The following is a 23,700-nucleotide window of genomic DNA, read 5'->3' as shown; positions in this document are numbered from 1 at the left end:
CTCTTCAATACATAAGTGGGTTTTAAGTAAAAATAAATAGCATCATCTGTATGTTTCGAATGCAAAGACTGACTCTGTATTAACAGGTGGCTCTTCAGCACTTCCCATTTAGGTATATTTCAGAGCTATGTTGCTGTTGTTTTTTTAATTAAAAGTTAGCATTGTGGTCAAATGTATTTAAAAGCAAGTATACTCCCCTCTGAGAATCACAATACCTAGTAACTGTGAGACATCCTGCAGTAAAGAACCTTTTTAACATTTTTTTATCCAGGTTTTGACATTCCAAAATTCTGGAACTAGTTTTCTGGTGAAAGTACTTGGGGAAATAATTAACAAATCTATTAACACTGTGAGAAGTTTCAGAGTTCCTCAGTCATTAACAGCTAATACATTTGAAAGACTGTTAGCATAGAAAGTAAATCGTGACTCTAGAAAGCTGGGCTGTAGGTTTTGTCCTCTTTGACATATGTTTATTTTATAAGCAACATAGTGAGAAACTCACCGTGACCTACCTGGTGGATCATGTTCAAACCCATAACTACACCCAAGGGAGTGTCTAAAGTGATTTTAAATGCATGTGGGAGGAATACTCTCCTTAGGATTATTTAAAGTTGATAAAAATAGGCAGAGGGAAGTGATTAGGGGTGCAGGCTTTGGATTCAGACAGAGCTGCCCTGCAGCCCCCCTTACTACTCATGTGAACTTCAGCAACTTAATCTCTCTAAGTTCAACTGCCCCATCTGCAAAGGGGAATACCAGCAGCACCTACTTTTTAGGGTTTTTATGAAATTCAAGTGGAATAATGCATACTAAGTTCCTAGCACATTGAATGACACATAGTACCAGTAAACTGTCTACAAATAACAGCTATTATATTTTATCATTATTATCTCTACAAATAATAGCATTTTTGTTAATTATGACTAAGAAGAAAATAAGGAACACAAAAGTACAATGTCATTGCAGGTAGAAGGGGTGAATCTGCCACCAAGATTTGTAACATGTGTTCAGAAAGTCTGTGTTCAGAAAGCTCCTGTTGGCTCAGTGGAGGGTGACACCAGAGATATGAGTATTTAAGCTAGGGAGACAGAGCAATGGGAAAAAGAAGAGGAAACAACTTGAGAGACACTTTAGGGATGAAGTTGGCAGAATGTGGCATCTGGTTGTCCATAAACAGAGAAGTTGTGGCTCAGAGTAGAGCCTAGAGCTTCCTAACCACTGGGTTCCTTCCTGAACAGTGATATTTTTAAGATGAAGATCACAAGAGGAGCCAACCTCAGGGTGAGGCAATGGCTTTGGTTTTATACTTGCTCTTTCCAAGCTTCTGGCAGGAGATCTGAAAAGACACACTTGTCCTCCTGGAGTTCTGGCACTTAGCTCTAGATCTCTGGTTGGAGGTCTGTGCTGGAGACATGGATGGTAGTTACCGATGGGAGGATGGTGGAGGTCACACAGAGAGACAGTATGAAGAGAGAAGAACAGGAGGGGATCTCTGGAAAACATAAATATTAGGAAATGTTTAGAGGGAGTGGAGCCAACGAATGGATCAATGATAAAATGGAAGGAAAAGAACCAAAGAGAATAATGTATCAAGAGCTGAGTAACCAGCATAGAAACCAAGAATAAAGGCTGCAGACCCAAGTCTCTGACCATCCTCCTTGCTGGATTATGGGCTGAACCCAAAGGTCTGTTTTCCCCAGAGACCCACGGGGAAGCCAAATTCAGCTGTCACAGTGCAGCCATCTGTAGAGGAGGAAAAGTCCTCACCTACACTGATGGACCTGCTCTCTGTGTCTGGGTGCCTTCCAACTTACCCTGCTCACTAAAACCTAAGTCAGGAGCCAGGCACCATTTCTTTTTTTAATCTTTATTGTTGAAAGTATTGCAAGTGTCCCTTTTCCCCACTTTGACCCCTTCTAGCCCTCCCCCTTCGACACCCTGTTGTCTGTGCCCATGGGTTATGCATATATGCATACAAACCAGTTCTTTGGTTGATCTCTTTCGAACCACCCTCCCACCTATGCCTTCCCTCTGAGAGTCAACAGTCTGTTCCACTGTTCCATGCTTCTGTGTCTCTGGTTCTATTTTGCTCATCAGTTTATTTTGTTCATTGGATTCCATATATGAATGAACTTACGTGATACTTGTCTTTTTCTGACTGGCTTATTTCGCTTAGCATAATACTCTGACAATATCCTTGTGTCTCAGTGTGAAGCCTCTGATCTGACTGCACCAATAACATGAATTAATGTCATGTTCATCCTTCACAAAGCTCAAAATTATCCAGGCTTCTAATAAGTGATTGGAGTATTACACCGACTCCAAAACCATGTTTGCAAAACTTCTGTCGTTTCCAGGAGGTGCTGAGGTTCTTTTTAAAAGGGAGGTTCCTGAGCCCAGAACTGAGTGATTCCAAATGGTCAGAATATGGCTCAGAAAGCTGCATGTTTAGCAAGCCCTGCAAGATTACTTTAGTGCCCAATGAGTTTGTGAGCTGATGATTATAAAGAATTGAATATCAAGTTGAAACTTGCAAAAAGAGCACAACCGGGGAAAATAATCTGAAGGGAATAATGTGTTTCACTCATGGAAAGTAATCCTTAACAGAATTGTGGAAACTAATCAGGTCTGGTCTCTCATCTCCCAAATTATTTCTGTGAAAATATCCTCCCTTCTTGCTCTGCATTTTCTGATTAAAATACACTGGAATGCTCTAGTTTCTTAAGCATGTGAAATAGAGAGGATATGTTCCTGTGGATTTTCTTCAAAGAAAGATATTTTCGAGTTTAGTTTTAAGATGAAAAGTCATGAAGTAGTTTAACCTTTTTCATGAAGTGTGGCGTGTTGCATTCACACTGTTATTTTTTTCATTAAGCACATTTCAACATATGTGGTATTTTTCTTAAGTATAAAAATGGACCCTTTTTTTCCTTCTTAAAACTATCAATGTCCAAATTCATTTTCACATGTAAACCTTAGAAATCACTACTTGGTTCTCAATAGTGGAGAAAATTATAATAGTTTTTGTTCCGTGGTGTTATTCTAATATTGTCTCCTCATTCATCATGATTTTGAAGCTGAACATTTTTCTGTGTGTCCAGCCAGTGAAATGTAGATCCTGGCTACAAGGCAACAACTAGATAATCATTATAAGTATAAATATAAACCATGATTAGAGATATATTTATCTTCACCCTGGGCCGATACTTGAAATCAGACCATTAGAGATTAATTAGCTTGGATATTAAAAGCATTTCAATCTGCAGGAGTCCCTTATTTATATTATAAAAAGCCAGTGCTGTAACAACCAAATGACCAGTCACCCTGAAGTGCATGGAGCTCCTCTTGGTCCCTCTCCCATGGCACACAGGCTTTGATTGCAGCAAGGCTGGTGGCTGGCAGGCAGATGGGGTGGCGGGTGAGGCAAGCACAGTGAGCTGGCACGGCGAGGCTGGCGTGGCAAGGCAGGCGCAGTGAGGCACATGCGGGTGAGCAGGGACCACATGATTTAGTGCACTGGGCCTCTAGTTAAAATAATAATTAAAAAAAAACACGGGTGAATAATCATTAAGCTGTTATCAGCCACCACATTATGGAGGTTCCATTGATTGATATCTGCCAGCAGGATTAGTAAAGGTGACATAAGAGACCCAACTGGAGATCAGGGTTACAAGCAACAGAAGGGCACCAAGATTACCTTCTTGCCTTCCTAAAGTATCTCAGTGGGCAATTCTTCTCATTTCTGCAAAAGCCTGTGCGGTGAAGGCAAGCACATCATCAAAAGACTTATCCTTGGTAAGCACTGGAACACACACCTTACCCAAAGAGTAAAAGAGCAAGACCCTAATATTCCTGATGAGCCTAAAAATCATCAGCCAGGCTGAGAGAAGAGGAGAGACTTAGAGCGTAGGTAGAATTATTGGGTGAAGTAGGCCCAGCAACCAACCTGCACTTAATCTAGAGCTTCTTGGAGATATCAGAGAGGGAGAATGCCTTCTTCCAGCCAGATTCACACTCCAGGAAACAGGTGCAGGGTTGTTAAATATGGTAAACGTCATTGTGAAGTATTATAGCACAAACTTCAATTCATGTGGGAAAACTGAACATTTCCCACATAGCCCAACCCAGTGTTTAGTCAGCATTGCACATTTTCAAACTACTTTGTGAGTATAAGACGTTAGTAAGCTGCACCATCCAAGCCGATTTTAGAACAATTGGCCTCTTCCATGTGAGCTTTCCACCTCAGTGCTACCAATCTTATCTCCACAGGACACATGGAACCAGAATATGTATTGTTTAATTCAGCTCCATGTCATTTGAGAGAGAAAAAATCACAAATACTTTGACAAGGCATATCATAGGCTTTGGAATAAAGAATTAATATTTTTAGTATTTTGTCATATGAGATCACATTTAGGCTTATCTGAATAACTTCAATGTTATTACTGAGCTCATCCCTTCCCTGATATAATAATAAGATATCATTTACTCAAGTAACAATTTCAGCCTCATATAGAGATTGAGTTTTGGAAATCTTCCTTGGCTGTTAGACTACATGATGCACAGCTCCCAAATGCGTAGACCTAAGGCGATATGTCTCATTCATTCATTTCTTGAGCACCTACTATGTGTTAAGTAAGGTCTAAGCACTAGAAGCACAGAAGAGGGGAAAACAGGCAAAGCAAGCTCGTGCGTGGACTTTACTATCTCAGACCAGGAAGGACAGTAAGCAAATAAGTAAACCTGGCATCTAAATGGATATTTCAGGTAGTGAAATATGAATATAAAAAATGAAATCCACATGGAATGGCGAGAGTGACTTTAGGATGGATTTCCCATTTCTTTGAGAAGATGGCATTGGATCTGAAGAGTGACTGGCTTCTGAAAGATGAGAAGTCAGTCCTGCAGAGATATTTGGAAAGCATTTTAGGAAGAAGAAAAAGATCCGAAGATTGAAATAAGCTTGGCATTTTGAAAAAGGGATAGTGTGGCTAGAGCCTAATGAACAAGGGAGAGAGTGGACCAGGATGATATCAGAAGCAGAGCAAAATTCTGAGGTGCTAGCTCTCCCATGAAGTGTGTGGCTGGGCATGATATAGAGTAGGTTCTCAGTAGAGGCATGAAGCAAAATGTACTCGTTTTCCCCTCCCCAACCTATCCCAGGTACCTGAGCAATACAGGAGAATCTCCCCTTAGTCTTCTTCAGCCAAAATATATGGGCAGGCCTACAATAGCATCTCCTTTGAGAGGTCAGGAAAGACCAGGATAAAACCTCTTAGGAATTTTCAGAGGGTCTTATTTACAAGAAGAAGTGAAGGCTGTGGGGGAGTAGAAAGGAAATGATTTATTTTTTAAAATGGCAGCATTTTTTATGGAAAGAGCATTTGCATTAAAGCTATGAGACCTTGGCTTAAAATGAAACTCATATCAAACTTTCTGTGCCTCGGTTTCCTCATATGAAAAAGGGAAGTAATATTAATACTCCAAATGATGTTGTGAAGGTTCAATAATTGAGATCATGCCTATATTAACATTGCTTGGAACATAGTTTGAAAGGTTTTAGCTGCTATAAATAGCTGTTAATAAACCTGTGAAGTTAATTATTCATAAGTACTAATAACTTTATGAAGTTCAAAATCTTAATGGAATAAGTATTGATGAAAAAATACTTATTCCATTAAGAAATACTTATGACCAGGAGAATTCATTGTAAGAAGTAAGCTTTACAGCAGCATAGTTTAGCGAGTTAGTTAGGCATTGGTAGTTAATAGTTCAGAAATGTCTCTGTGGCATCGAAGCTGTGCATGGGAATGGTACGGTCTCAGGAGCCTCATTCTTTCTCAGCATGAGGAACAATGTCCCTTCTTCCTGTTGCAGCTACTGTGTGGGTTAAGGGTGAGGCCCAGAGGCTTAGAGTCCAAAAGCAAAAGCTGAGGGCTTCCTCTAATTCATCTAGATAGTGCTGACACGGGCATTCTTTAAAAAAAAAAAAAAAAAAAAAAAAAAAAACATAGTCCAATAACCAAAATATGGGGGGAAATCTAACCTTTACTTGTATCTTACATGACTTGTAAAGTTCATGTAAGTTAAGGCACAGGGCACTTTTAAATCATCTTCACTCTGCTCTGTGCCCAGGCATCTGTCCTGGTCCCACTTACATGCACACCTCCTCATCTTCCCAAGGACTCCTTCCTTCCAGGCATCTAAGACTCTCGTCTCTGCTTCTCCTTACTCTCTCCTTTCTCTTTCTGTACTCTTTCACAAACACACACGTGTATGTGTGTATTACATGTGTGTGTGTGTGTGCACATAAAGTAGGTCCTCGGGTTACATCGGAGATCCATTCCTACGGCATGATTTAACTCGATTTTTGCCGTAAGTCAGAACCCACCTATATAAGCAACTGCCTCACTCACATGGAGCATATACACAGCAGTAATGAAGTGAAACAGTAAAAAAAAATTTAAATATAACAATCCTGACCTTTACTTGTGGTACATAAATAATAAAAAACATAAAACACATATGTACATATGTTGAAATGACAGAACTTTTATATATATATATATATATATATATATATATATATATATATATATATATATATATATATAAACTAGAGACCCAGTGCATGAAATTCATGCATTTGGGGGCAGGGGGTCCCCTCAGCCCAGCCTGGCCCCTCTCACAGTCTAGGAGCCCTCAGCAGATGCCCTCTTGACAGTTTAGGCCTGCTCTCCCTGAGGAATGGGCCTAGCCACAGTCTGGCCTCCCTCTACGGGAGGTGACTAGCTGATCAGGGGAAGTCACCACCACCATCACCCTGCTGCTGCTGCCACTGCCAGCTGCCACAGCCACCGAGGTGTTTTCCTGAACACAGATTCCAGTCCCTTCACCACAGAAAAAATGTCTGTGTCTGCTCCAGGCCCGCTCAAACTGCACCGTGGCAGCTTGGGCAGGCCCCCTGTCTGTGACCCCACCCATCAGCTCCTGCCTGCATGTGGCTCTGTCAGGAGCAGCCTCTGCCTCTGAGGCAGTGTGATATTAGTGCTTGGCAGGCCTTTGTGCGCCTCTGCTGGGGGCGGAAGTCTCTGCCCCTGTCCCCACCCACCAGCTCCTGTGCAGGTGCTGCCTGTTTACCAGGGATGACTGGGACACTGTTAGGACCAATTAGCATATTACCTCTTTATATATATATGGATGGGAGATGGCAACGTAACCACAAAACGACGTACATCGAGTCTGACGTAACCTGAGGATTGCCTGTATATGTATCAGGGTGCATATACCTTTTAACAAAATGGAGCTACAATATACATTTTATTCTGAAAATTGCTTGCCCCTTACAATATACAGTTGAGAATTTGCCTAAGTCTATTTCACTGCTTGTGCCACATTGCATTTTATTTTTCTGAATATCCCACACTAGATTTTTAATTCTGGTTGCTTCCATACTTTTGCTATTAAAAACTCTTTAAAGTTTTACAAACTACTCAAGCCTCAAACTAAAAATGCGTGTGTGTGTGTGTGTGTGTGTGTATGTGTGTGTGTGTGTGGTATTCCAGTCGAGGTGGAGGATGGAAGATTAAGGAGAAAATCAAGTGGATTGAAATCAGCACTAAAGCGACTGTTCTCCAATACTAAATGTACTTGAAATTTATTCCCCTGCATTGGTAGGTAAATGTCCTTCAGTTCTTGAAACAATAAATCCCACAAACTTCCCATAAGCTTTGCAGAAGTGAACTGTGAGATTGGTTCCATTGGCATCCATTCGGGTCTGGATTGGAAAGCCAGTTTTTCTCTCCTGAGCCCTGGACCGAGGAAAGGTCAGATGGTGCCATGTTTCAGAGCTGCTGTACTCTGGAGGCTACCAGACTGATGGAGTATTTGTTTCCAAAACTCAGACTTTGCCACCATCTCCTCAGGTTCAAATTAGCATAACCAGCAGCACCCCGCCATGGCAGTTAAAACGTTAACGGGCACTTCTTATTATAATCTAACTGCACTCCTCAGCATATTGAAATTCCCAAGCAGCTCAGCTCTGGACAGGCAGTTTTCCCATGGCTCCCAGTAACCACAAAAGCAAGGCTGAGACACCACAGCCTCTAGTTCACAACTTGAAATCTTGTTGTGGGAAAATGTAAGTGCAACCATCAGTAGCATTAATCAGTATTTCATTATCTGGGCATGTTCCTTTGTGCTATGTTCTGATCAATAAGTGTGGAGGGAGGTCCGCTATGTGAGGTTGCAGCAGGCTCGTTGTTCAGTGAAAATCCTTTATGCTGTGGCCCTGGCAGATCTAGAGAGCTGTTGGGTTTGTGTGTGCCCTCTGGATCCCCGCACACTCAGCAGTATCTTTCTGTGAAAACACTACTCACTCTTGAGGCATTTCAGCCACTCGTCATCCTCACACAGTCTATCCTGCCCTTATACAAACTCCCAGATTTCTTGAAAATCAAAACTGCTCCAGTTCAACCTATCGGATGCCATTGCACCAACCTTACCATTTGTTTTCATTAAGTAACACAAAGTTAGAAAAGCCCTGCTAGTCTTACATAACCTCAGACCCATGGGTATCCCCTGTGATCGGCTGGAATTCCATTTCATGATCCTTATCCCAGGCTGACCACAGCCAGACTCAGGGTCTGTGTACCAGCAAAAAACTGCAACTGGAACATAGGACCATGGCCTCTTTTCATCTTCAAAATCTGAACTTTTGTTTTGGCATAGATTTGCTATTTTTATATTAGAAATTATGTTCACTTAGCCGCTGAATGGAATGTGATGTCAGGCCTTCTCCCGACTGTCCCCTTCTCGAGGATTTATGAGCCATTGGGAAACTCCAACTTGTTCTGTATAAGTCAGAGCAACCATCTCATCCCTATACAAAAAGTCTGTTATTTTCTATTATTATTCGTAAATACAGGCATAGAGAAAATGGTTTGCCTTTTCACAGCTCTTTCATATTTCATAATTCTGCTTTACATTCTTGCAACTGCCCTGTGGACAAAGGAACTATGTTTCCAATTTACAAATAAAGAAGCAGGTTTTAAAAGCCAGCATCCACTTACTCATCTCCTCTTTGCATGATGCTTTACTGATCACACCCCTGGAGACATGGGGACTTTGGTAGTTTTCAGTAGGAAAATGACAGTATCTATGACTAGGATAAAGGAATCTTTTTATTTCCTATAATGAGAAGAGCACAAAAAGGAAACTTTGGTTCGTGTAACATAATTGTGCGGGTCATATCAATCCATTATTCCGCTGTGTAGAGCAGTTTGCAATTTTCCCATCCACCCTTCTGCCAAAATGGGAGGCTTTTTTCACATTGTACTTACCTAATGGATTTGATATAAAATCTGTTTTTCTGTGGAGGTAGGGCTCTGGGATTTTGTAGACTATCAATAGGTGAGGGCCTAACAGCCATCTCACATTATAGCACCCTTCCACTGCACAGCGGCAGAGTGTGGCCAGATGTATCACAGTCAGTTCCACTTCTTCTGTGACCATTCTTCATGTCAACAGGGCAGACAGTAAAAGGGGAACTTAATGGTATTAGGCCTGAATTACGAAGATGAGGAGAGAAATTGATACAAGGAAGTAGATACCAATGGGAGACACCGTAAAGACAGAGTGATATGCTTGGGGTTATCATAGCTCTGATACCCTCAGAGCTATCCTTGGACTAATGACTAGTGACTAGTGACTAGTGACTAGTGACTAGTGACCTGTGACTAGTAGTTAAAACCATGAATGTGGGTGAAATGGCCCAGGAAAATTAATTAAAGCAGATATATCCCTGGACAGACACACAAACTTTTAAACGCTGGACAATCCCCAGAGTCGCCCTCCCGTGGTGACTTCTGTGTACTACACTACTTATTAAATATTTTTAGCTTCAACTTGCATATAATAATTACTAGCAGCCCTGTGCACAAAATTCATACACTGGAGTGTATTCCTCTCAACCCAGCCTGCACCCTTTCTAATCCGGGGCATCCCTCTCACAATCCAGGAGTACAAGCTAGGACCATGGTTATACAGAGAGCTCGCAGTGTGTTTTGCAGGCTTTTAGAACCATCAGGGGCTTCCCTCATGGGAGTGAAATAGCCAGTTGTGCATTTTAGAGAGATTTCTCTGTTGGCTTTTTAAAGGCTGGATTTATGATAAACAATACTGGAGTTCATATGCATCCAGGTGGGAGAGGGTGGCCTGAGCCCAGCAGCAGGAGGAATGAAGAGGAGGGATGTAGGGCAGAATGTGTCAGAGGATGGTTATCAGGCCTTGGAGTTCGGTTGGATGCCCAGGAATGACTCTCATGTTTCTGGCTTGAGTGGCAAAGTGGGAACAGCTCTGATGTAGAGTATACTGCAGGTATAGTTAATTTGGAGAAAAATGTGTTCACTTTCAGTCATAGTGTTTAAAGAAGGTACTTGTAGGAAAAGGGTAAGCTTTCCAGTAAGAAATGCATATCCTAATCTTAAAGTCATGGTAGAAATCTAACTGTATGCTTAAATTTGGGAATTATTGACCTGTGATTAGTAGTTAAAACCATGAATGTGGGTGAAATGGCCCAGGAAAATTAATTAAAGCAGATATATCCCTGGACAGACACACAAACTTTTAAATGCTGGACAATCCCCAGAGTCGCCCTCCCATGGTGACTTCTGTGTACTACATTACTTATTAAATATTTTTAACTTCAACTTGCATATAATAATTACTAGCAGCCCGGTGCACAAAATTCATTCACTGGAGTGGATTCCTCTCAACCCAGCCTGCACCCTTTTTAATCCAGGGCATCCCTCTCACAATCCAGGACTGCTGGCTCCTAACTGCTCACCAGCCTGCCTGCCTGATTGCCCCTAACTGCCCCCTGTGCCAGCCTGATCACTCCTAACCACCTCTGCCTGCCAGCCTGAACATCCCTAACTGCTACCTCTGCTGGCCTTGTCACCCCCTAACTGCCCCCCACCCCCCTGCCGCTGCCGGCCTAATTGCCCCTTACTGCCCCCCTGCCAGCCTGGTCTCCCCACACAGCCTGCTGTTCAGTCGTTTGATCGTCCTTCACTACCCCCCTTGTTGCCGTGGTCAACCCACAAGCCTGCTGTTCAGTTGTCCGTCAGTTGTTTCAGTAGTGGTGGCCCCTAGCTTTTTACATATTAGGATAGTAGATATGATAAATTTGTCCTGCAACCTCCAGATGGAAAAAAGTTTTAGTTTGCTAAATCAGACAGATCTCCCCCCAGCCGTTTATTCACCAAGGTGTGAAAGGTTCCCGCTTGCTATTCCCTCATTCTTTGGAGTCAGTCACATGGAAACCTTTCGGATTGACCCAAGACAGAAATTTGAGTCAAGAACAAGGAGCCCACATGTCCCCATTCTACACCTAGTTATTCATTTCACTACTTTTGCTTATTAACTTTTCACTTTCAATCCCAATACACTTAGGATGACTCGTATAATATAGGCATAACTAATAGCCCCAAATGAGGAAAGTTTGAGGAAATGTTGGAATTGATTGTGGGGACCCTGAAGAGCTTTACAAAAAAACTTAGACCTGCCCCCACACGGCCAAGCATCCCAGTTCACATAACTGTTTCAAGCATTCATAGAATGAAATGGAATTATCTCTTACGTACCCCTAGTTTAAATGCACCATTGGCAGATACGACACAGGAGTTTTCATGACTAATTAGTAACAAACCATTTTATCACATCCCCCATGGTCTGGCGATTAAGCAGCCCACAGCTGTGCAAGAAGTGTCCTGAGCATCGTGACCTTTAGGATTTCACCATCGTGTTCTTTTTCTCCTTGGGACTCTATCGCCCTTCTTGCCCAGTTATATTGTTGACTCCTCCCACAAGTGTATAACAGCCCCTCTTTGGCTGTAGCAATGGAAAAGGCTTTCTGGAGAGGGTGAAACTGCCAAGGGAGCAGCATTTTAACATGCACCCCTTCATTTTGACTTTAATTTGCCCTGTATAATGAAGCTGAGAGCTGAACAAAGCAACTTTTACCTTCCCTGAAAGTACAAGGTGGTTTAATTAAGGGAGTAACTTTTTTCTCCCTGTAAAGACACCTCTGCAAATAAACTCAAATGTGTATGCAAAAAAGATGTCTAGTTTATTGTTGTAAATTGCACCCAGCCATCATAAAAAAACAAAAGACTCCGTGTACAACCCAAAGAACATTCAAATTTCTAAGCTGCGGGTCACTAACATTTTCAGAGTAACTAGCCTCCTAGTAAATTTTTTTACAATACAAAGTGCCCCTTAAAGTTGAAGCCTTGTAAGCATCTTAATGCAGTGTCTCTAGGAAACTGCTGAATCTGAGAGGATGGACAAGCCTCCTGGCGTCCAGATAGCACCTGCAGCCACACACCTCAGTAAACCACAGCCAGCAGAGCCCACAGACTGTCTCCTCCACTCAGCCAAATGTCAACTGGTCCAGCCACTGCCTCTTCAACTTTCCTAATTACTTATCTCCCCTCTGGCGGGAAGGAAAGCGCAAAGTCCTGGTACTAAGGTGAGACATGAACACACTCCTCTCTGCCCATCAGCACTCGGTCTACCTTTGTTCAGACACAATTATTGATATGTTTGGGTTACTCTACTTCCTTTGTTGCTCACTCATTCTTTCTCTCATCGTATTTTATTTAATGGATACTCTACAAAACCATACAGTACATTATGGGTTCAAGGATATTCCCATTTGTGTGTCCTGAATGGAGTTTTATCTAGGTCAGTAAGGAGATGAAGAGATAGGGAGCAAACAGTTCTGAAAGGCAAGGAGCAAGAGCAGAGGAGTGAGAAAAGAAAAGAACAGGACAGAAGGGCAGAAGTAGATATGGGTCTGAGATGAGCTGACAGCTGGAGAAATGAATACTGTAAGGAGAGCTCATAGTTGCTGCTTCCCTTAGAGAATTGGCCCGCTGAGATAAAGTAGGCTGGGGAGGAGCCAGGGTTTGTTGATGCTATTCACCTTTTTAAGGAAAGGAGCCCCATTTCCCATTCTCCCCACCTTGGCCAAGTCCTTAGGCAGTGACTGTACATGATACTGTAGCCATCAGTTCAGTGGTGATGAATAACATGTGTTGAACGTTTATTTTGTGTCAGCACTCTGCTAAGTGTTTTTTTATCATCTCCTGTGATTTTCAACACCCTATGAGAGTTTCCATTGTTATTCCATTGTACAAGGGAGGAAATTGCAATTCAGGAAGATCAAGATATCTGGCCAAAGTTGCCCAGGGGTTAGGGATGATGAAGCCAGATGGTCTGACTCAGGAACCTACACGTGGGGAATACATAGCATCTGCACCAAGTGACAGACGGCCCAGAGCAGTCCCCTAAGTTCACCTGCTGTTATCCCTCCCACCTCCCCACCAGCACATCCTCATGGTCCCGCCCTTGCCAACATGACCACCTCAGAGGGGACCTCAGTGCTCCTCATGTTCTTTTGCTCCTTGTGAACGTACAAGAAAATCAGCAAGTGCAGGCTGTTGACAGGCAGCTGAGAAGCACATTGCAAAACTCCAGGAGATTCAAGAATTAGAATATATTGAATTTCAATACAAACAAAAAGCTATTATTTGGCTGTTTGGGGAGAATACGGAGAGAGGGAGCAGGGAGGTTGGCTTGTAAAAATGCTCAGTCCTCATCTTGCATTCAGGAACGCCAATAGAGACTATCTAAGATGCATAAATTTATAAATATCTACACAGATATATTTTAGGCATACAGAGATATACTTTAAAAAGTTAAAGGTGCAGAAGGAGTTTTTGCTAAATTGGGTTTGGGATGGGAAGAGGTGAAGCAGGATCTGCGTTTTACTCTATCCCTTCTAGCACCACTTGATTTTGAAAATTATGTATGTGCAATGCTTTGTTAGAAATTAAAATTAGGCTTACAGTGAATTGCTGTTCATCAGAAAATATCCTTAGAAATTTTGAAGTCAGAATCCCATACCAAACAATTATGGGTGAGATCAAAGGAAATGGGTGTTGAAAAGGGTTTGGATGAGGAGGTGATGCTGCATTTTCTGCTGATGGTTCACTGAAGTCTGAGTGATGTGTCAGCCATGTCTGATTGGCTACCCCAGCCCTGTTCTCCGGCATCACCTGCAGGTACCACCTGGTTCCTCTCCCCACAGGGGAGGAGCCCAGAATATATTTAAAATGCTGTCATATGCCCCAGTCATGTTCAACCTTCTAGAGCCATCAACCTCCCCCAGCCATTTCGCCCAGCCTCTGATAACTGTTGTCCCACCCTTGGCTGGGCTTCTGACCTCTCCCAAGGGCCTCATCATTGTTAGTACTGACTAATCCCTCCAGGCTCAGATATATATTTCAGCTCTGCTTCACCTTTCCCCATAAATGTCCACCCTTGCCCCCTTCTGCCTGTCCACACTGGCCATCCCTGCCTCCTGCTTTGGCACGAGTCCTTGTTTTATTTCCCACTTGGCCTTCTCATCCAATGTCACTTTACCTTCCACAGCACTGACCTTGATTGTAGGTATGAATTTCACCTGTTGTAATAACCTTAAGGTTATGAGGCCATCAGTCTTGCAAATGCATGGCATTGTTCAATGAGCTCTATAGGGATCCATAGAAAGTAAGTCATGGGTCAGAAAATGCTGGTGTGCTAGTGGAAGCCATATCCAGTTACCAGTGGGTGCTAAAGCAGCATTAGCTTTGATTTCTATTTATTTAGAACCTTCAATACTCAACTTACTATAAAGTAAATGTTGTCCCATGAGGAGTTTTCCTGTGGACTGGGATTGAATATAATCGAGAGATATAGCTATTCGCTTACTCGCTGATTTAGTAATTATTTATTGAGTACTTACTTTTTGTTCTGGCCCAAAGGTTAAGAAGAAGAAATGGTTTGCTCCCAGCTTTCAAGGAGTTTGCAGTCTATTAGAAGTATTATAAACAAATAATAACAATGCTATAAGCTCCTAGCATTGTGAAGTGCAAGGAGCTCCAGCAAAGGCATGCATGTTAGTATCTTGTCACGACCCATCAGTACAGGCCTTACAGAAATTCATCAGGGTATGTACCCTGCTCATTAAAACCTTTAAGTACACATTACCATAAACATGAATAGAATTTATGTAATCTAATGTAATCATATGTTGTGTATATCATAATATATAACCAACATAGATATTTTAAAGAATGAGGATTTTAAAGTAAGTGTAATTAAAGTTTCTCCCTCATCACCTCCTGGGTAGATACCTCAATTCTGACATAACCAGTCAGCGTAGAGTCCTCACCATCACTGGGCAAGAATCTGGTCTGAGTAGATCTGGGGCAGCCCACGGTGACAGCTCCAAAGATACTATGGGATAATCCAGACATTTCCAGAAGAACAGCTGGTAACCACCATTTGTACAAGTTGTATTTTCCCTACCAATAGGTCCATTCAAGAGACCAAATTGCTCGAAACTGCTTAATGAGCACACAGTTCAAACAAATGTGATCAGCATCTGTAAGGATATCTCGCCAAACTAGAATAACTGATTGAACTGTCCTTCTCCTTTCTGGTGATATTTCTGTCTGTATAGCCAGTGCTGGACCTCTGATGTGTTTGACTTCTTGCTTTCTTTTTTCTAGAATCACTTTAGACAGTTACCCTCAAGTTAACACATCACCACCTCAGAAAATAAGAATGATGCTAATGAACAAAATAAACTGATCAACAAAATAGAACTAGAGGCATGAACATGGAACAGACTGACAGATGTCAGAGGGGAGGTGGGTGGGGCAGATGGGATGAAAGAAGTGAAAAGCATAGCCAAGAACGTATATGCATAGCCCTTGGACACAGGCAACAATGTGGTGAAGCTAAGCAGGAGGAGAGGGGAGGAGTCTGGGTGGAAGGAAGAAAAGGAGTGGAAATGGGAGACATCTGTAATAATGTCAATAGTAAAATAAATAGAATGCACTAGATTGGATTGCAGCTTGGAAAATGTTGATTTACATTCATGTCCTGGGGATTCTGCCTAAAGAGACAGAATTGCCCTGCTTCCGACTGACATATGTCTGGAGGCACATCCTCCCAGACTCCTAAGGTTGTTAAAGGTTCTGCCCCAATTAGATGAGCTGAAACCTGCTGGCCTAGGGCCTGTGGCTTCATTCCCTCCTAGAACTCTGACTGGTGATTGGATTGCAACTGCTAGGTTGATTTAGGTTTTATTTCAAGAGATCTTCATTTTCAGCCAGCTGGTCAGGGTGAGCCTGAATTCCTCTGACCAGATATTAAGCCAGATCTCAAGCCAGAAAGAGGACTCAGATCCCAGAGGACAGTAACTTAAATTGTAAAATTAAGATTCTTTCTTCTCAGGTATTAGACTGACCGATGTCAAGTAATATCCTTCTCCTCAAGAAAAAACTAGTCTATTGTTCTCCCACTGAAAGCTATGATATTGCTATGTTTAAAAATATATAGCTTAAACCTTCATGAAGACTTTGGCAATACTTTAAACAATAAACTCTACCACCACCCTTGGTTTTACCTTACTGCAGACATTTGTAAATATACAATAGTTTACACTGACTTACTGGTTATATATTACCATTCATTCATCTACATGTCATTATATTCTACATGTCTCTAAGAACAACAACAAATAGCATTAATTAAATAAGAGGTTATTTTAATATCTCATAAGTTAACAATATTCTATATTTAATTTAAAATTACAGCTTAAGCATAACAGTATCAACACCAAGTTAATTTTATTTAATAGTAGTTGAACTGAATATTACATCTGTGCATAATTTGCATAAAATAAAGGGAAAGTCCTATATAATAAAAGCCCAGCGACCAAATGGCAGGACAACCAGAACAACGGTTGATAGGTCGCTATGATGCACCTTGACCACAAGGGGGCATAGTCTCAATGCAGGAGCTTCCCCCTGATGGTCAGTGCCCTCCCACAGTGGGAACACTGCTGGGCTGAGCAGGATGAATGGCACTCCCACAGCAGGCTGATCGCACAGGCCATGCCCCCCCAGCAGTGCAAAAATCCTGTGCACTGAGCCTCTAATATTCTATATATTAAAGAGGGAATATGCTAATTGACCATCACACCCTCACAAAGTTGGCAGTGCCCACAGCCAATAAGGAGGGAATAAGCTAATTGACTGGTACACCCTCAAAGATGGTGGCGACCATAGCAACAAGATGGCGGCGCCCAGGCCCCTCAGCCCTGCCAGGGTGGCAGGTGCATGCTTGCCTCCAGAGTCCCCCAGTCTCCTCAGATACCCAGGGCTGGTGTGAGGTACAGGCAAGCCTAGGACGGTGGCTACCCAGCCTCCAAGGGCTAACCGAGGCTCAGGTAACCAGGGCCAGCTGAGGCTTGTGCTGCTAGCAGTGGCAGAAGCAGAGGTGTGATGGGGGTATTGCCTTCCCCTGATTTACAGGTCACTCCCACCCTGAGGGCTCCCAGACTGTGAGAGGGGCAGGCCGGGCTGAGAGACCCCCTCTGCCCCTCTCCAGTGCATGAGTTTTCATGCACAGGGCCTCTAGTAATTTTACCCAGACAATTTGCTGATTTAGTAGGCATTTAATTCAGCAATTCATGGATTGGGAAGCATCCATTTTAGAAGATAGAAATGAGCTCTGAGGAGCTTACAAGGCAGAGATTTTATAGCCCCAGTAAGCAGAAACAAACAAACAAAAAGTTATACTGGGTATCTTCTGATTGGTTAGAGCAAGGTTACTTCCTTATGTGGACCAAAGAGAAGACTTGGAATGGGTCAGATAACTTGTGCTGAGCAAGTGCTAATTGACTGACCTAGGTCTTCCTTTTTTGGGAGAGGTGAGCATAGAAACTTAATTAAGCTTTGGTTTGCTGACATGGGGCTTAGCATGAGTGACTCCATCTTGGCCTAATCTGGTGAAAGTAACATATGTTTAGCATTAAAGTTAAAGGCTTTAGTAACTGTTTTAAAGCACATTCATGTACGTTAGACTTTAGCTGTGATAGTAAATGTACTCAGAATTGTATATATTCGAAGGGAATCTCTGCCCTGGTAATCAAGTTGAGAATGAGCTGTTGGTCTCAGTTTCAATGTTGGTCTTAGTCTCAGTTCATCTGTTCTAATGAAATGTGACTCATCCAGAGTGGTATTTTTATTTTGTCCTGTAAGCTACTTTTCTCTTGGGGACACTGGCTAAGACAGTCATGTCTTCTCCATGAGCTGAAGGGAAGAGGCTCATTAGGAGCCCATCAGTGGGCTTAGCTCAACACTCCCCACCCCCTACAGGTAAGAGGTACTCCCCACCCCCAGGGAGTAAGAGGTACTCCCCCAGTTGTAATTGTCCCATGTTCCATTTTTGAGTGGCTGCTAACTGGTTATTCCACACAAAGGTGGATGATCAGCAAGGGCAGAATACCAAAGACCTCGCTCCCATTTTCTCCCACTGGGCTCAGCCCAGGTGCTTCCTGTACCAAACAAAGGGGCCAGCACACATGCAGGAGCTCCACACTGCCCCACCACCACACACAGTGTCCCCAGAAGTGTCTCCCAATTTCACCTCTATTGGATCTGCTCCCCACAGACCCTACAGTGCCACTCTCAATCTTTAATAAAATATTGTATATACGTACACACAGATAACTTTTGGAAAGCCAGAGGTATGCTGTGGGGCTTGTTGTTCCGCAGGATGGGAGGAAACAGAATGATTGCCCATGGAAAGTTATTAAAACTCAAGGAAAGATCAAGGTGTCAATGGCCCATGTGTTTCTCTTTTCTTCCCACAGGGAATTATTGGAATGCTGCCTCTTTCCCAAATCCGTCATCCTATCTGCACTTCTCGACTTTCCAGGGGGAAACCAGTGCTGACATTTCTTTCTACTTCAAAACATTAATCCCACAGGGAGTATTTCTGGAAAATCTGGGGAACACGGATTTCATCAAACTCGAGCTAAAATGTGAGTATAAGATCTTTATCAACTCTTGTCACTCATTCTGTGCTGGCTCTGGCCCTGACTGCAAATGTCACTGGAGTCAAACATCAAGGGCTTCTTTGCCCCAGGAACAGTGCTAAAGAGTAAATACACAAAGTGAGGAAGGACCTAGGTCCTTGTCCTGGGATTGCTCACAGGATGCAGGCCTGTACAGAGATTCCCAAGCAAAGGTCTTCAAAGAAGGAAGAGAAAATAAATTGCCCTAACAATATGGAAGAAGAGTGGGTATTTAGATTAAAATTATAGAGTATGAGGAGGCAGGCAGGGAGGGAGGGAGGGAAGGAGCGAGGCTGAATTTCTCTGACAAAATTGGAGAAGAATGAATATTTCAATTTTCTTTTTGTGTTTATTGTCCAAGGAGACAGGATGAAGAGTAGATAGAGAATTGTGTAAAGAGACCAGGAATAAGGCATGAGAGAGTGGAGAGAAACACAAAGGCATTAGAAATAATATCAATAAAACAACATCTGTCTGAGTTCATAAAGCAGCATGGATAGTCATACTGAGTAATGTGATGAAACTTTATACCTGCAGCTTTCCAGAAGAGACCCCACACCTACACACCCTCTAAAGGGTTCAGTTCAGAATTTATTTAGCCAAGGAAATAGAGACTAACAGAATCAGGGCAGGGGCTGTTGCTGCCTAGCTCAGCTCAATTTGCCTTGGTTCCCAAAAACCCTCACAAGGTCACACTGGGGGATGCCCTCTGTGGGAGGTAGGGGGTTCTCTGCATCTGAAAAGTGCCATCCTTGTCATATCAGGGCCCTCACCTCATTGGGCAGCAGTACAGCTTTAGGAATTTACAGTCCACAGACTTCCAAGTTTGGTGAATCTGCTGGCTGATTAGAAAAATACAGAACCAGCAAGACAACAGATGCAACCAGAAGGGGAAACTAGTCCATCGGGATCCCTCCACAGGGATTTGTTGCCCCCTCCCCACATCAGAAAGTTTCCTTCCTCCTAGTCCAATGATCTCAAAACCTTGTCCTAGAAATATCTGCTGCAATATTTTTCTTATTTTGTAATTTTCATTATGCATTCTGGTCTTTAAAAGAAGGAATCTGAGAAAAATGTCTTTCTGCTAAGATCCTATGGGATTCTTTGTATGAAATGGTGGATAGGTGTAACAGGAAGTGTGCAAACTTTGGAGTTAGCATTCACAGACTGAATCCCAATTCTTGGGTAAATTGCTTCATCTCTTTGAATCCCAATTTTCTAACCAAAAAATGGTAATTTCTGGGGATTGTTATAATGATAGGATATAGATGTTCATTAAGTATTTATTTCAGTGAAGTAGTTGTAATTTATCATTTTTCCAGGAATGCTCATTGTAGATCTAATCTGAGCCAGATCTGACTGAAAATGAGACAAAGGATAGTCTAGCCCCAGAATTAATAAATAAATAAATAGGAATCCTCTCTTTTCATCAATTATGCATTGTAATTACTTTAAAGAGAGTTTTACTTTCCAGAGTTAAAAGTAATTGAGTCAAACTATTTTCTGACTTGCACATTAGTTGGATTGTATTTCAGGATTATCTCATGGCAAAAAAGTTTGACAATTCAATATTTGAGTAATTTTATACTTTTCTACAGAATTACTTGAACTCACCTGTCCTTGCTTTATATTCCCAAGTTTTGTAAACCTTTGTCTGGGTTGGAAAGAAGGTAAACCAGGTATAGAAAGAGCAGTGCTTCTATTTGTACATTTTATGGGCCATTGAGTCAGCTCTGACTCCTGGTGACCCCATGAATGAGTGTCATCCATAGTGTCCAGTCCTCAAAAGCCCTGCTCAGCTCCTGCAGACTCAACCTATGGCTGATTTTGTACAGTCAGTCCACCTCATATTTTGTCTTCCTCTTCTCCCGCTGCCTTCTTTTTTTCTAAGTATTCTTGTCTTTTCCAAAGAACCCTGACTTCTCATGATGTATGGAATTAGGACAGCTTCAGTTTTGTCATTTTTGCCCCTAGTAATATTTCAAGAGAGCTCTATAGACTTCTCTAGATCCCTTTTCTGACCAAGACAATAATCACGACCATGTTTCTATCATCAGGCCATCACTTCCTAAGCGCCTACTGTGTCAGGGGCAATGGGATGGATTCTGGAATTTCTAAGATGAAGACAAGATCACCCAATACCCTCACCTAGTAATGGAGACAGTCACATGAGTAGCAGTATGGATAAATAACTTCTATTGAGAGTTTTCTAACTGCCAGACACATCAGGAAGGTGTGACTACATCACACACTGATACAGTGAGGGATATGGAAGAGTGTATACCATTGTATCTCTTGGGCAGAATAGCACATAACATGTGGCAGCTGCTGACTCGGCATTTATTGAGTAAAGGAAGTGAATGAATAGGCTGCTAATCTAAATGGAGGACCATGGAAGATCTAGCTGCAGATCACCACAATTGTGGGGCTGGTGATCAAAATGATGACAAAGAATAGAGTGAAAGGTGAAAGGAGAGGATATGCTTGGGCAAGTCAGGATTTCCCAGGAAAGCAGTTTGGGTGATAAGAGGATTGAGGAAGCATCATTTGGCCATGCAAGTGAGACTTTGGTTGTTTGAAAAGGCTATTAAGAACATCAAGGAGATGGTTGCCTGGTCACCCGCATCACTGTTGAGGCTCCTATTGCCAATAGCAAGGGTCAGAGTGGTCAGGAAGTCTGTGAGCCAAGTGTTATAGTCCTCAGGGTCACAGTATGATAGCCAAAGAATGGGGAGAGGGTGTGTCACAGGAGGGCACATTGCTAAGTGGGGCTCTGGTGCCGTAGAATAGAAGAAGTGCTAACAGGTGAAGAGGATGCCCACTGCCCACCTAGCTCAGGTACAGACGGCCCCTGGGGAAAGGGTTGCAATGCCAACTGTTAGGTAGCCTGTAATCAGAGGAAGGAAGTGTTCCAAAGTGTTTGATGATAGCAACCGTGGCACTTTCATTTTTGTTCAATAATTTAAGAGACTTTAAAGGACACAGCAGAAATTTTTGAAGGGGATGTTCACTGACTTGTAGACACTGAGGAAAAGCATCCAGAAATGTTGTAATGCGTTAGCACAAGCATCCACATTGACCACGTTTGAGCTTTTCCCAATATCAGGATGACTCAGAGAAAACATTTGCATTTAGCAGACATAGCTCCCAAAAAAGAAAATGTGGAGGCAGCAGTCTAATATCCTGCTAATCTGAAGAAAGGGTATTAAGGGACAACTTTCATTTTCCAAGATGCAGCCTTCTGTAATACACATGCTTGGGAAGGAGAAGAAAACATTCTGCAATATATAGAAAATGATGAATCAGAAGAAACAAACTAGAGGCAATTTATCTTACATTATTTCAGAATTAGAACAGCTTTTTATATTAAAAGAGCTTCACATATGTAGGCATGAGGAATGCCTAATTCCACTCCACTGACCTGTTGTGCCTTTGGGATATTAGGATGTTTTATCTTTTTTATATATACTTAGTTTTTATTAATACAAATCAGGTGTTAGTACCTACATTTTTCCTCTCACTTATCCAATCCAACTTACATTATCAATATAGATGTTTTTCTCATCAACTGTCCAACTTTCTACTTAGCACCTCAATAATAGAAATTTTACTTATTGTAATGTTTCTACTATTTTGCAAGTCTAACTATGAGTTCAATTTATATTAAAGATTTTGGAATCTAAAGAATGATTCTGACTTGGTCATTATAATATATAAGAAAAGAAATTACCTCTTCAAGAAAAATTTTTAAAACCAGACTAGCAACACCATTGTAAAATTTTAAATGTTTAATAAATTTCTCCAGCTTTTGATTTAAACCTTTTCAATTTCAATTATGGGGGGGGGGAGTTTAGAGATATAAATTCAAAATGAAATTTGTGCTATGTTACAGCTTTTACTATATTAATTTTTATTAAGTGTTAAAAGATATACAAATAATTGGTAAATAATAAAGTCACATTGAATTTACCCAAATTTATTTGTCAATCTTACTAAAGGAACAGCTATTTGAGTATATGGTGTAGGTATCCTAGAGTTAGAAGGAGACTGTCCTCTAATGGGAAAAATTGCCCAAGCTACTTTAGATGCTACTGATCCACCCATGTCTGCTGATTTGAAAATTTCTAGAAGCAATTGTGAACTCTTCTTATGCTGGCCAGATGGAGTCACCTCTCTCTACAGAGCTGTGGTCCGGCTCTTCTTTCTCCACATCCCGAGGGTACCTTTAGAAGTTTGCCCTGCTACTGAAATCCTGCCCATGCAAAATATTTTTTTATTGCACCTTGATTTATAAAACATATATAAGGCAGAAGTAGCTCTAGCAGGTATGTCTCAGTTCTTTGGGGCATCACTCTGTGCACTGGAGATCATGGGTTCGATTCCTGGTCAGGGTAATCGATGGATATCTCTCTCACACATATCAATGTGTTTTTGTTTTTGTTTTCTCTCTCTCCCTTCTTCCCTCTCTCTCTCTAAAAAAAAAAAAAAAAGAAAAGAAAAAAAAGAAAAAGAAAGAAAAAAAAAGAAGTCTTCCCTTTTTTAAAAAAACAACAAATTTCTACAAGGCAATTAATTCAGTGCATTGCCTAGAAAATAATGGGCATCCTCATTAAAGAGCATCTTCACATGGTGTTTGAAAACTGAATATGTTTTGTGCCATTACTATAGAGAAATGCTAAACTTTCAGAGTTTTTTTTTCTGATTTTCTCTGATTCTAATGT

General features: G+C 41.7%; 1 protein-coding gene across 2 annotated transcripts in view; it reads left to right on the top strand.

The window, feature by feature from the left end:
- The window catches only part of CNTNAP2 (contactin associated protein 2), a 1,655,791-nt gene that overhangs the window by 1,448,533 nt on the left and 183,558 nt on the right, over positions 1-23,700 (top strand). For both annotated transcript variants that reach the window (XM_084896487.1, XM_084896488.1), the window contains one exon: positions 18,776-18,946. In XM_084896487.1, coding sequence (XP_084752613.1) covers positions 18,776-18,946 — 171 coding nt within the window. The remainder of the gene's footprint in view (positions 1-18,775; positions 18,947-23,700) is intronic.

The sequence above is a fragment of the Pipistrellus hanaki genome (assembly GCF_964339955.1).
Source record: "Pipistrellus hanaki genome assembly, chromosome: 10".
In the NCBI taxonomy this organism is placed as follows: Eukaryota; Metazoa; Chordata; class Mammalia; order Chiroptera; family Vespertilionidae; genus Pipistrellus; species Pipistrellus hanaki.
This window is presented reverse-complemented; position numbering and strand designations above follow the sequence as displayed.